Source organism: Solea solea, chromosome 15, assembly GCF_958295425.1.
Source record: "Solea solea chromosome 15, fSolSol10.1, whole genome shotgun sequence".
NCBI classification, from domain to species: Eukaryota; Metazoa; Chordata; class Actinopteri; order Pleuronectiformes; family Soleidae; genus Solea; species Solea solea.
The window spans coordinates 16,015,231-16,030,000 of record NC_081148.1 but is presented as its reverse complement, the minus strand read 5'-3'; the positions used below and the strand labels follow the sequence as shown (position 1 = coordinate 16,030,000).

Genomic DNA, 14,770 nt, shown 5'->3' with positions numbered 1-14,770 from the left:
TGCCTTATCTTCTTTCCTCTGTCTAAAGGATACACCAAACACCTTCTTGGCTGTATCCCTCACCACTTTAGCTGCACTTTCCCAGTCATCTGGTAACTCTTCACAGCCTCCCAGAGCCTGTGGCAATTCCTTCCTGAACTCTTCCTTTTCAGCTTCCACCAATTAATCCATGGCTCTACCTTCACTCTCTCCCTCTTCTTGTTCAAAGTCATCCCATCTGATGCTGCCTAGCCACGTTCTCCTATCTCCTTCCAATTCTATCTCCATCTTACACTCTCACAGGTCACCCTATGCTCCTCCATCTTCCTGTAATAGTTTTTGCTTTATATTTAAACCACGCTAGGAAAGTTTGAATCCACCTCCAATGCTCCTGGCCTTGCTTCCCTTCCGTTCTCTTGCACACAAACTATATCTACCTTCCCTCTCTCCATCTAATCAGCCAGCTCTCTCCCTTTACCAGTCCCTACAGTTAAACTCCCTTATCTCACCTCTACACTCCACCCCTCCTTCTGTTTCGCTGCCTCCTAACACACCTTCCCCACTCTTTGGACAACAGTAGCACAGTTTCCATCTGCACCTTGTTGGTCCGATGGCAGTCGTTGTTAACCAGGGACTCAAACGATCCGGTTTAGTAGAATTGTTTTCAGTGATCCACGTATTTGATGTGGCAAAGGTTTTACACCAGATGCTTTATCCTCCACATGAGGGTCCCAGGTGGCGCTGGTGCCAATCCTAGCTGGTCAGGAACCCAGGGATTCTCACTGCAAAGGAAAGAGTGCTAACTCTACACATGTGGCCCATGTTGACAATTTTAACTGAATACATATTGGTATGGATTAATCTCCTTATTGACATGTAGTGACGATTCTTATGACTCTTTCTTTACAATGAATATTGAACAATTACATGTTTTGCAAGTACTTCCCCATATTTCAACACCGCAGGTCATTTATGGAACAATAATTGACCTTGACAATAATTGATAATATTATGTACTATGTATGCACAATGTGTTATAATGCACTGTAACATAAATTCTATTCTATAATAATATATGCATACAATTATGGAATGTATGGACTGTCATCAATAGCTTTATCACATTATGACTACTGTGTAACAATAAGTAGTGGTTTATTATCTTTATTTCATTCAACTTTGAAACCTCTCAAAGTTTATTCTGTGCTGTAATACCTGAATTTATCCAGTGGGGCTTAATAAAGGGTCTTAATCTTAATCTATACATTGCAACAGTGAATTGTGCAGTATAACTGATCTGTATGTTAAGCATAACTTGGTCAAAGTAGTATTTTGACAAATACCCTGAGGGTTTTAAATCATTTGAGGTTACAAGAAAATGAACTTCCATTACATGTATACACATATATGTATCATACTTTCACATTGGTCGCGTGATCAAACGCCACAGAATGAATTTCGTCTCAACTGACTTTGATTCATGTGAAAGTTTTTTTCAGCAGAGAGAAAGAAGCACTGTGAAGTGTTTTGGGTTCTTCTCGGTGGGAGGGATTCTTGCTGCAGGGAAGCTCAGCTCGGTGGCGTGTGCAGAGCGCAGAGCGCAGAGGCTGCGGAATCTTTCCAATAGCGCAGGTCCAGAGACAAGAGAGCGCATCTGTGTCTCAGACACCTGAGCAGCGTCAGCGTCTTTCTGCCTCTTAAAGTCAGAGGACACTCGCTTACAAGAGACAACTCTTCCTTTGGATTTTATTCAAGACAAACAACAACAAAACAAAACAAAACAAAACAAAACAGGAGAAGCCTTCTACACCTTGGAGAACTTTCATCACTGCTGGACTCAGAGAGATGACGCTGTCTTTTCGACACAGGTGTTTGTTTTTGCTGTGTTTGACAGCGATCCAGTGTGGACATGCTGCCGTCCAGGTAACACAAGCCCTTTTGTTTTATTTTATTTTATTTTACATTCACTTATGTGCAAATAACACTTCAGGACATTTTCCCCCACGTTGACGGTTTTCCACTAACATCTGGAAAACTTCAAAATAAATCTCAAAATCTGACCAAATCCTGAAACTATTTGTGAAATGATTTATTTAGTTTTCCATTAATAGTCAGACCATGCAGCATATCCGCAAGAAAATAGATTTCACCTGTTGTCACAATGTGACCACATGTCCATAGATTAACAAAAGAAAACTGACCATATGAGCATATGATGGGGGTTTTTTTTCACTTCATTTCCCCTTTTCCTGAAAGAGAAACAGAGTGAAATGTAATGAAATGATTAGTTGTTTCTGCAAAACAAAAAAAAAAATAAGCCCTCGAATCTCCAGCAAAGGAATTTAAAGTATGATGCACAGTGAAAGTGTTCAAATGAGCATATGATTAATAAACCCTGCTGAAGGGATTAGAGGCGCTTTCTCTGGGGAATTTAGCAAAGGCTTTCCCCCTCAAGTAACTGCCAGTGGCACCCATGCTGTTTTCAGTCTGCCCCCATAGAGGATCATCCACTGAGTGTATGCCTTCCTGCCCGCCATGCAAATATACAACACTGACCTCTGCCAGACAGCTTTTGTCCAGCTGTGTCTACAAGTGGAGTTGTTGCACTAAGTGAAGTTAGAGACAGAGGTGAAGGAGAAAGACGATAGGCCTTGGAATATTTCAAATGTGAGTGAGTGCAAGTGAGGTTTGGAATAGAAAAGAACGAAAGCAAGAAAAAAAACCAATAAAGGCAATAAACACGTGTCACTAATGTGCTTTGACGGTGTTAAATATATAAAGTGCCCATGCTAATGAGACGGAGTCACTTTCGGTGACATCATGCTCCACAGCTGCCCATTAATGTTTATTGACCACTCGTGTTTTGTGCTCATAACTGTTTGACTGATACTCGACTGCGTTCACAATTGTTTCTTTTATGTATTCGCTTGCCACAGACATGCATGGATAAGCACCAGGTGGTTGGGGTGCTGCGTCAGATGGAGAAGTTCCTGAAAGGCCAGGAGATGCGGTTCACGGAGGGGCTCAGGATCATGAAGTCGAAGCTGGCGACGCTGCAGAACTCTGTCTCCAAGTTACCCCAGTCAGACCAGTCAGCCAGTGAGTTAACAAAGCGGCCAACAACATGCAAACATCACATGTCATCCAGCTCATAGCTGCAAAGGCACAGTTGTTTTTTGCAGGAAACATTCTACATTCTATGCATTTGAACACTGCAAAACAGAATTTTTCTCACTGACCTGTAGTTTAGATTCCCCCTTGAACAGAGTAGAGCATCATTTAATCTGTAATGCATTATTGAGCCTATTCAAAGAGCAGTTTCAGGACTGTTCAGTAATTCGCTGGCTCGCAGAGTCAAAATCAACACAAGATTCCAAGGTATTGACTATACAGATTTTTTAGCAACTCTTGATTGTTTGAAGTCGATCTTCAAACGTTTATTTCTCTGTCAACCAGTGGCAATAGAGAGCCAGATATGGCTTCTTGTATTATGGGATTACGCATTCATCCAACAGCATAGGGCCATCTCAGTTACACAGCTGTGTACTTGACAGAGGAAGTGGATTTGTGGAATTGTGTTGTTTGGCAGTGTAAGCTGAGGCCAATTTGTTAGTGATGGACCGGTCCAGTCCATAACTTTGTGGAGAGGACTTGGCGAGATGTCGAGAGGCTGATATTTTACACTTGCAGCAGTTAAGATCCAACAAAATAATAATAAATTAAAAAAGGACCAGCAAAATCATCACCACCTGCTTTAAATGTTCAGATTGGGATAAAATCTGCAATGATTTTGGATTGTTTCCACTCGCTGATAGTCACTACACACAGAACATACCATTTCTGTGATGAGTACACTCCTGGTCTTGGTCTTAAAAAAAACATTTGACAAAAAAAAACTGATTAGAAAATGGCACTATTAAACACACTTGGCTGCTGTTACATTACAAATGGAGCTGGACCTCATTGAGGTCTGGTAATGGAAAAACCGACAATGCAGTGTCTGAAATATGCTGTTTTCACTTGAGCTTAAAAATGTGAAATGTGTTCTCGCAATCCACCGAGGTGGAGGAAACACAAACAGCGAAAATATAATCGATTCACAATGTCACGGAATGTAATTACGTGCACCACCACGCATTCTCACTGACCTCTGCTAACTTCCTGGGAATGAAGCGTCCCTTCCACATGAGGCCCCTCCCCCCCCAGTGACATGTGCACATGTATATCCTCAGGCAGAGAATGCCAGAGGATGTCAGGAAGCCTGGACCACATGTGACCGGCCTTCCTGTCATGTCGTCTGCCTCTCTCCCACAGCTTCCACCACCTGCCCCTCCCTGGAGGCCCCGGCTCATGGAACCAAGTTTGGCTCGAAGTATTTTGTCGGACATGAGGTCCATTTCACTTGCTTGCAGGGCTACCATCTTGTTGGCTCCGCGACACGAGTTTGCCAGGACAATGGCACCTGGACCGGTATCAGTGCCATCTGTAAAGGTGAGTCCATGGTTTGTTAGAGCAAGATACAATAATCCCAAATCCTGCTGCTGCTTGTGATGCCTGCTTCAGATCCTCTTTCCTGTCTTGGAATAGGATCGGTGTTAAATATTTTTTTTTTCTCATTTCAGCTACAGTATTAAAATCGGAAACAAAAATACAGTATTTTATTAGTTCTTCTTCACACCCCATCCCGAGCTCTGAGAAACCAGGCCTTTTCTGTAGCTGCAGCTAGACTTTGGAACAAGTTACTTATGGAAACTGTTGAACATTTTAAATCACTCTTAAAGCACCTCAGGATAAGAACAGTCAACCAGACACTTCCATGTAGATTTGACCTTTTTTTATTATGTTACTATTTTACTGTTTTAGACCTTTTATGTTGCTGTGCCTTTTATGCCGTAAAGTCAACCTTGGTTGTTTTTAAATGTGCTCTAGAAATAAAGTTGACTTGGCTTGACTAGTCTCGGCAAGGATTTGGTTTCATGATGGACAGCCCTTGTGATAAGGTCACTAGTTCCAATCCAAAGACGAGTTGAGGGCTGGGGTGCTCCTGAGCAAGGTACACAACCTCTCATTGTTCTCCAGGCGCAGATAAGTGCTGCCCACTGCTCCTGTGCCCAGTTTGTGGGTTCACTGCAGGTTGTTGGTGTTTGTGCAAATAAAACTAATTCTAATTCTAATCCCAGTCAAGAAAAAATACATTACATTCAACAGAGAGCTTTTCAGCATTATTTCCTCCACACACAAACATTCGTCCTATCTCTCTGTCTCACACACACAGCTAACTTTTAAAGGACTCGCATTGACTTGGCCAGCCTAACCAATATCTAACCTTCTCCCTAACCCTAAACATAACCAGTTTCTAACGTTAACCTGACCAGAATTCAAATTCTAGTTCTGCCTCATTAGGCGAGTGTTTATGCCAGAAAAGGTCCTAAAGAAGCAGCAACTACAAGTAAACTCATGTCTTTCTGTAGTTGTGAGGACGTTTCATAGACAGAGTGCATTCCCTGACCCTAAACCTTCACCTAACCACGCTCTGCTGTACATTTAACCACAATTCTAACTAAACCCTGTTAAAGTGTCCTCACAAAGTCAAAAGTCCTCACAACGATGGTGTTTGAATCAAAATGTGTTCTCACGGGCACACAGGCACGCACGTACACAGATAACATTCAAAGAAAAGAGCCATTCTTTTGAGGGGCTGCAGCTTCTGAATGAAGCCCTCGTTAAAAAGGCATTAAATGTCTCCGAACACAGGAAAACACCTGTACTGCATTCCACTGTGGGGAGCTTCCCCCTCCACTTTTCTGCCCCCTCATCAACAGCAATTGTCGGGCTACTGTAAGATAACACCCTCCTCCCTCTCTTGCGAATGTTTGCCCAGCTCTTTTACAGCAGTCCCACTGGACGGGCTCGCGTCCAGACATTATACCCAAACCACGGTCTGATAGCACAGAACTATGCCAAGCACGCTATTGATAGTCCAGTCAGCCTGCACTTGGCGGCCCTCTTCCAAACACTCCCAAAAGGTCCAACATGTGCACGTATGTTTATTGACATTCATGGTTAAACCAACAGGAGAAGGTTTTCGGGCTCTACACAGTATTAACCCTGTTCGTGTTTTCCAAGCCCGGTGTGAGAGGTCTAAATTTAGCCGTGCTTCAAAAGCATGACTGACAGACTGTGAAGCCCCTGAAGTTAAGATACGTTTAGAAATAGTTAGTGGAGTCAAGTGGGCTTTTTCATGTCACGGCTGCGTGGTGGCCACAGGGGAAGCCAAAGGAATATTAAAGGGATTGGTTGTACCATGACTTCAGCGCTGGAGCGCAAAGCCCGGCAGAGGACATCTGCACGATTCTCAGAAGTGACTACAGATCACAAAGATCATAGCATGTGATGTACTATTTATCCACTTGTTTCATTACACACTGACAGACGGAGCGATTGTAAAGCTGCCAGAGATCTGTCAACAGCTTAGAGATTGGGATATTTTATGTTTTGTTAGAAACAGGCCTGACATTTTATTGGCTAATTACGAATTACCCGTGCCCCAGATCAGTCAATGAAACTAAAATGAACAATAGAGAGAGAGAGAGCTGTCACATGGCTTTGCATATTGCACGTATCAAAACACAGGCCACGGAAAGTTCGCTGCAAGTAAATTAGAGATGCAAAATTATTGAAAAGGTGTTGAGAGAATGGAACTTCCAGCTCAGTTTGTTTTATCGAAAGGGAACAAAAAGTCCAAAACAGTGTTTTTAAATGTGTTTTACAACTGTAGAAAATAAATAAAAATAGAAAATATGTGCATGTACGCTAACACCAGCGACTTTGAAGATGCAGATGGACTTATTATTGAATGATGCATTAATAATGATACCCTTCAGATTTCCTGAAGAGAACGGCTGTTTTTCCACATGTGGCACGAATCAAAGGGCATCTCTGTGCCCATAATGACAGTACCAGCTTCTCATTCTTAAGTATCATTTATCAGACTGGATGGGCTCATCCCTGCTTCATGGATGGATGGTAGAAATGAAAGACTCACAGAGACTCTCTCATTTTCCCCCCGTATTTCTTTACCAGTGTCACAAGTTTCTGCTTTTCCCTGAAACCTGAGGTAGTTATTTTTATATGAATATGCACTTCATTCTTTTTCATATTCTTTCCAAAGTGTTTCAGTGGGATGCATTTGTGAAAATGACCATAAATACTATATTTTTCAGTCCCAGATACCTGTGACTAAATGTTTTGAGCCCTTGTAGATCCACTGTGATCTGTAAGTTGTAATACACATGTGTAAATGGTAAACTTAGGCATAATATTGTTGAAATTGCACAATAAATTTCAGGCTTTTCATTATTTTCATCAAAAAAAAGTTTGTGTTTTCCTTTTCATAACCAATCTGGGTAAAATCAGGATTTGCAAAAATCCTTTTTTTTTGTCCCGGCAGTCTGAACAGGACCAAAGAGTTTTAGATTTAGTCGTGGACTCACTTGGGATTTGGATCAATGAGTGCAGTTTTAGAACACATATTCTATCTTAAATATTTCACTGACAGCAGATTCAACCCTCTCTTTCATCCACAGATGTAAGTGAGTGTGCAAGTAATCCCTGCCAAAATGGAGGTACCTGTGTGGAGGGCGTTAACCAGTACAAATGCACCTGCCCTCAGAGCTGGAGTGGCTCACACTGCCAGCACCAAACCCACACAGGTCAGTGCTACAAAACAAATGCCTGAGACTCCAGTGCAACGTGTTCTGCTCCAAGTCAAACTAACTCAGGTTAACATTTCCTCCTCTCTCCCCCATTGCAGCGCCACCTGAGTGGAGTGTTATGAATGACCCGGCATTCAGCCGAAGACCTCGCTGTGCTCAAGTGAACCGAGCCCAGCACTGCAGCTGCGATGCAGGCTTTCACATGAGTGGCACGTCTGACAACAGTATCTGTCAGGGTGAGCTCTAATCATGTGTTACTCAGTTGATCCCCTGGGCACAGATTCTGCTGTTGCTTTTGCTTTTCTCAGAGAAGTACCCATCAGAGACATGTTAGCAGGACAAATGTAACGTAGCCGCTAAAGGAGCTTGAAAAAACTGCAGTGCATACCTTTTTATTGTTGCTGATGTTATTATTCTGCCTCTGTTTAGTCTCCATGAACGGAAACAAAGAAACATTACTTTTGATTTGCTCAAGCAATTCTACCACAACTGACTGAGGGAGCATTTGTGTGTATGCACCAGCAGCTTAGGGTTTTTTTGAGCTGTAGCATTCACTTGTGTAACTTTTGTGTAACGTTTGCAGCAGGCTTGCTGTACTTGTGCAATGTCGCTGGGTTGCATGAGATCTAAACCCGGCTAGCGAGAGTCGTGTGGAGCTGATAGGCTTAATCAGCATTGTGTGACAATGGTGTGAATGTAACAGACAGTCATTTTGTTTTTCAAAGTTGTGCTGAAATACACATTACCCCCATACAAATGGGTGTAATCTGCAGAGCCAGCCTGTGACAAACAAAATAATCCCCTAGAGAGGTTAATGAGCTGATTAGCATTTAGGCCCCAGTTTGGTTGTTTTCAAGTTGTTGAGACTGTTTGTCCAGTTTCTCCAATGTTTTTTTTTTATGTTCAGAAACGGTACAAAACTCTCCTCCAAGTTACTTCTATGCACAAAGCCTTGCAATGCTCATGTCGTAAATGTTCAAGCTGTTCTTCATGTATTTCTTTGCTTCCTTGCAGATGTGAATGAGTGTGAGGTGTACCGGCTCGACCAAGGAGGGAAACTCTGTATCCACGAGTGTGTCAATGTCCCAGGCTCGTACCACTGCTCTTGCCCCAGTGGCTACAAGTTGCTCTCAGATGGACGGAGCTGTGAGGGTGAGTGACAAGATGCAGCAGAGGACAAAGGCTCATTCACACTCACACGCACGTGCCATATCTTGCTGCATATGTAAGCTCCAGAGAGAAATACCAGAATACCTGTGATTTAGAAAAAACCTATGGAGCCTTTTTCAGCTGCAGAGTTTCTGAGGGTATCTGTCAGCTTTGCAAACTTTGCTACCACTTCCATTCGCACCCCTGAAGCTTACGGCGCTTGCCAGTGGAATGAATGACCTCATCTTTTCCCAGAATGAATCTTTAGGACATGAGGCATTTGTGGGAGACTAAACTTAAAAGAAAAAAAAAAAAAAAAAAAAAAAGCCAAATAAACAATCACTGCACAGCACCCCCTGCTCTGACTGTGGTAACCAGGAAGCACAGAGTCAGTCTGGCAAGTCTCTCTCCCTGCTTCTCATTCTCATGCCACTGCTGTTTTGTCCTCCAGATGTGGACGAGTGTTTAAGCCAGCAGCACAACTGTAGCCAAGGGACAACTTGTATCAACACGGGGGGAGGCTTTCAGTGCGTCAGTCCAGAGTGTCCCCGATCTAATGGCGACATCAGCTATGTCAAGACGTCTCCTTTGTAAGTGGACACAGCGCCGTGTGACCGTGTTTGTTTTCTTTGTCACTTGCTCTGTGAGTGAAAACATGCAGAGGAAAAAAAAGAAAGAAAAAAAAAAGAAGCCCTCTCACGTCTCAGCAGAGAGCTGTCATCGACTTTTAAATGATTTCAAGTGAAAGTTCTGCAAATGTACAAGGTGCTACAGCCGCAGCCGGGTCTCCAGCAGACTGCTTCTTATTGCTATTGGTTGAAATAACATTAGGATCGCCATGGCAACTGCTGCGATCTATCAACACAGCAACATCCCTAATGGCCAAGTTAACTAAACGTTTTCAGAGGTGAAATTTAGGGGCTGCCAATGAAACCACACTTTAAATTGTTGTAGACATCTGTCACAGTCAACCCACCAGCCTCCCGACCAGTTGACCTGCTGTTGTTGTGTGTGTTCCCCGTCTCCCAGTGCAGTGATAGATTATTATTATAAACATTTTTGGGAGGTCTCACTTTCTGTTTTACCTTCAAATTAAGTGGCTTGGACAATCTGGTTAAAATGTTTGAATGTTTTTTACTGTTTGAAATTCTTGCCCCACTTTCATAGAATTCAGTGTCACCAGATCTTTACTTTCATGACTGCGGTATTATCAGGATGAATAGAAATGATAACAAAAAAAAAACAATATTACCGAGATATAAATCACTCCCGACAAAGTACACGTACGAGCAGCCAAACGTCATCCGAAGTCCCGGCCAAATGTTCGGAGACATCGCGACTTCCACGTCGCTGTTTGCCCAACAACAGTAAGCTACCTCATTAAAAGGCATGAAACAAAGCTCTGTCTGCTTCTAGTGAACCATCACTGTGGTGAAACACAGCCCCGGTGCCAGAAAAGCGAATGGATAAATGTTTAGGAAAACACTTGTAACAAGGGACAAAGCAGGAAATCAAGTAAGCCAGGAGCTGTGTGTCCCAGTGCCATAGCGCTTACTAATGCTTTTCACAAGTAAGTGTACTTACAGGTGTCAGCGTGCACACATCTGCTTACATCTGCAAGAAATTAAAAGAAATGACAGATGATATATCTCAACAAATGATTATAACGAGGAGATTTCGGCACGAATAACTCACTTTAATGGAGAACTACAGCCGTACTCATCCGTCTTTGAACACAACAGTTTACTTGTGATGCCAACAGGCATCTTTAATAACAGTGACTGCATCTATCAAACACACTATGAGCACATCAAATAACTGTTTAACTGTTTATATCTTTTTTTTTTTTATGTATTATTTTCTTCTGTTTACACATAGATACGCAACAGAAAATGCCCCCAGTCCTGACCTGACACCCCAGGCTGTTTTGACCTCATATGTTCTGTATGTTACGAGTGTGTGTGTCACTCCTGTTCAATGACAAAGACACAGTTACGAGCACTTTCCCACAGGGAGAGACCGATTGTGTAACTGTTCCACCGCCGTCGAATGGCCACACGACGACATGACGACAACTGAAAACACACTTTGCAGTTTACAGTTGCGAATGACTCACGTTACTTCGCACCAATGAAAAAAAGGAAAAGCAAACAAACAACAAACAACAGCGACAATATCCAATGACGTAAGGAAAAATGTGAAGCCTTTGCGACATCACAACTAAATGAAACAGAAAGAGAAGAACCCCATTGTTCTGTGTCTGAAAGTATTGAGTCCTACCCCCTCTTTACATTCTGTTTTTAAACTTCTGTTTTGATTGCAATATGCAATAATATAATAAACTACTCAGACAAATGACCTACACATCCTATTCCATTTGCTGTGGTGACCTTTTCTGTTGTTCCCTCGGTTCCCTAACTTTTGGATATTTGTGCAGTTTAAATCTTAAAGGAATACTTCACAGATTTGCATTTAGCGTTGTATTACTAGAATAGTGGTAGTATTTTTGAAAAATTGTGCTTCCCAACCTCAGTTTCCCCTGAGTTGAGAAATATCTTCTTATTTTCTTTGTTATGTGCCCACTAGTGACACTTGGTCCTGTTAGCGTAACAGTTAGCAAAGATGGCCGACACTGTTTACATTCCGGGAATGAGGTCCCGCCCCCCCTACAAGTGGGTCTAAAAAGCGCGGAATTAGCCTCGGACCAAGGCTCAGACTGAAGAAATATGTCGTCCTTATGGGTTTTATGATTGTAAAACAACAACATTAAGCACTGCTCAATAACTGCTGCATTTCTGTCTTGTAGTCAGTGTGAGAGAAACCCTTGTCCCATGGACAGCCGCTCCTGCCACACAGCCCCCAAGACCGTGTCCTTCCACTACCTGTCTCTGCCGTCGAACCTGCAGACCCCTGCCACGCTGTTCCGCATGGCGACCGCGACGGCCCCCGGGCGCACAGGCCCGGACAGCCTGCGCTTCGGCATAGTGGGCGGGAACTCCCGTGGCATCTTTGTCATGCAGCGCTCAGACCGACAGACCGGCGAGCTGATACTGGTCCAGCAGCTGCGCGGGCCGCAGGAGATCAGCATCGACGTAGACATGTCCGAGTACAGCGAGCGCACCTTTCAGGCCAAGCATGTGGCCCGGGTCCACATCCTGGTCTCGCCTTACAACTTCTGAGGTTTGAAAGGTGACGGCGAACAAAGAAAGAAGTTTTCTCCACCCACACGACATGGCTAAAGTAGCATAACAGTGAGAAACACACGACAATATTACACAGCTATTTTATGAATGTAACAACTTATGGCAAAACACACGATAGACGCTTATGTCAGTATGAGCTCTGACCGATTAGGCTTGACTGCGTGGGTCAGAATGCATGAAAAGTAGTTTAAGAGCATAATGAATGGGTTTGGGAGGAATCAGTACTTATTTCTGTCATTTTTGTTGCTTTTGTGTTTTGTGTAATTGTATGTAGGTTGTGTCTGAGAAGCTCAGGGTCAGGCTGTGGCGTTGATGGTAAAACCTGAGACATTAGTGCTCCTGTGGCTCTAATTTATTGGAAATATTGTTGCCGGTTTTTGCATCGTAACATACTGTGTGCCACATATCTTCAATTATATACTGTATATTTGTTTGTTTTTTTTTGTACTCGCTTGCTTTGTTTAAGGCACCAGTCATTATATTTTTAAATCACCATGTATGTTACACAAAAGCAGCCTTATTACACTCTAAATCATAGATGATTTGACAAGCTTGCCAAAGCACCGCATCATTTATCTGGAATTTTAATTCAACTCAAATAAAGCCAGTCCGGCGTCCAGTTCACTACCTCGCCTGATGCTGAACAGTGTGCTGTTAAATGTTCCTGTGGCAGTTCTTCCTCTCGTTTTACATCCACGCAGAGTGACTTTTAACGAACGAAATGCAGACCAACACTGATAAATAACCACTTCACGGCTATAAATAGTTCTGTGATTGAGTGGATCCATTTTTGGAGATGGATGCACGCCTTTTGTAAATCCTAACTTCTCATCCAGAGACTCACAGGGGAATTCGATTTGAAGCAGGAAAGTAGTTTCACGGTATTTCAGTTTGACTTGAATACAAGGAACTAGCTGTCACATTTTGAAGTCACATCTTAGTGTGTCTATTAGTTACGGGGAAAAAAAAAAGGAGACTAACTTTCACCACATGTTCTCTTAACTCCCTTCACTCCGTGGCTGGGCTCCATTCAGGGGTTTAGATTGCAATAAAAGGGGCCAGAAGCGCTTCATGCGTTCAGGAGGGAGCGGATGGGTGAGAATCAAAACACATGCCCTGACGGCACGCATTGCTTTGAAAATGACAACGCGCCCTAATGGCAGGCCTTATTTCCTTCAGTAACCAGACCAGGAGCACTCTCACATTGCAGCCTTTGTTTTTAGGCTGTTTGATGTTCACATGTTTCATCCATTCTCAGGCACAAGGATATTGCCAGAGACGATTAAAGAGCACTGAGCTACATAATACAAGCCATTTGGAGGGAAATGATAAAAAAAAAAAATAATAGAGTGAGAGCCTTGAGGGATAGCCAGCTTGTGGTTTATACTAGTTTTTATGTCGGAGACACAGCAACATGACTGCACTGCTGTCATTTCATGGACACAACGCAGGGGAAACACATCAAGACACAGTGCAGTAACTCAAGTACGACTCTTCTAATTTGTTTTGCGAAACCGCTGATCCCTTTATGAATGAAAGGTTTCCTGTGCCTTGTTAATGTGTATTTGGAGCTGCACTTCAAAGCTCCTGATCACATGTCACCAGCAAAAGGCATGTGCACCAAAAAAAAATAGGAGGAAACATCAAAAATTCTTGAAATTCCAATGGCAGTGAAAATGTCGAGCTCCAGTCTAAGCAGTTGCCTCCTAAAAACATCTCCTGAATGTATCTATTCAAACACTAAAACCATATATCACACTCAAGTGAAACTTTTAATTGTATTGCATTAAAATGTACAAACATTGTACAAGTGTGTTGCTGGTATGTTCAGCCAGAGTGAGAAGCAATGTAGAGGAATTTTGCTGTACTTTCTTTTTTTATTATTATGCAGGAGAGGAGTGAGGTCGCCAGTGGATCGTCTTTCATGTTGGATCAATGGTTGGAGGAGATCCAGAGGTGCAAAAACACAGTGAAGGTCTCTTCTACTTTTGACTTCTGAAAAGTCATCATTATGACCTGTAATGTGGATTACAGGCCATAATGATGACATTTTTACGTTTGATACAAGTGTTGGACACTTAAATGCAGTCAGTACTTTTAGCTAGAAGCACATAATAAAACAAAACAACAAAACAAAAGCTAAAACCGGTTGCTTAGATGTACAACTGAGCCCCACATGGAGTTCCCCAAAATGAGACACTTTTTTACTCTTAGTCTCCACAAATACATGCTGCTAGTTTGTGATTTCATGCATGTAAATCTGCATTTTAACTCTTTGGTTTCTATGTAGCAGGCGTTCAGATAACTTTTCAAAGTTTGTTTCCTTTTATAAGGATAGGAAGAAACTGTAAAAGTGGTGTTTTACCCCCCAAATCCTGATATGAAGTGATGTTGTACTGTAGGTCACACACAAGTGTCGTTCACTATAAAACTGTCAAAGCTTTTACAGCATATAGCACTTTCCTAGTCTGGATAACCACTTATAGCTGCTTTACACTAGTTTTGTGCATCTATCACACATCTCTCATATCCATTCACACGCTGCTGGCACAGCCGTCAGGAGCAAACATTAACTGCTTTGCCCAAGGACACATGTAACCCACCATCTCACTCTACAGTTGCCCAAATGTTATTCGAGTAGTTTATTCATTGAGGGCTTCTGTGTTGAAAATAAATGTCTACAGCAACTGGGCGTTGTTCAAAGTCTTTCAGATTTTCATTATT

The 14,770-nt window shown here is 42.5% G+C and overlaps 1 protein-coding gene across 1 annotated transcript; it reads left to right on the top strand.

Annotated features, from left to right (window-relative positions):
- Positions 1-1,430: 1,430 nt before the first annotated feature.
- On the top strand, positions 1,431-14,734 carry LOC131474015 (fibulin-7). The gene is made up of 8 exons (XM_058651715.1): positions 1,431-1,902; positions 2,916-3,078; positions 4,294-4,470; positions 7,566-7,691; positions 7,793-7,930; positions 8,709-8,846; positions 9,295-9,433; positions 11,650-14,734. The coding sequence occupies exons 1-8, from the start codon at positions 1,825-1,827 to the stop codon at positions 12,020-12,022; spliced, it is 1,332 nt and encodes a 443-aa protein (XP_058507698.1). The 5' UTR covers positions 1,431-1,824; the 3' UTR covers positions 12,023-14,734.
- Positions 14,735-14,770: the final 36 nt, after the last annotated feature.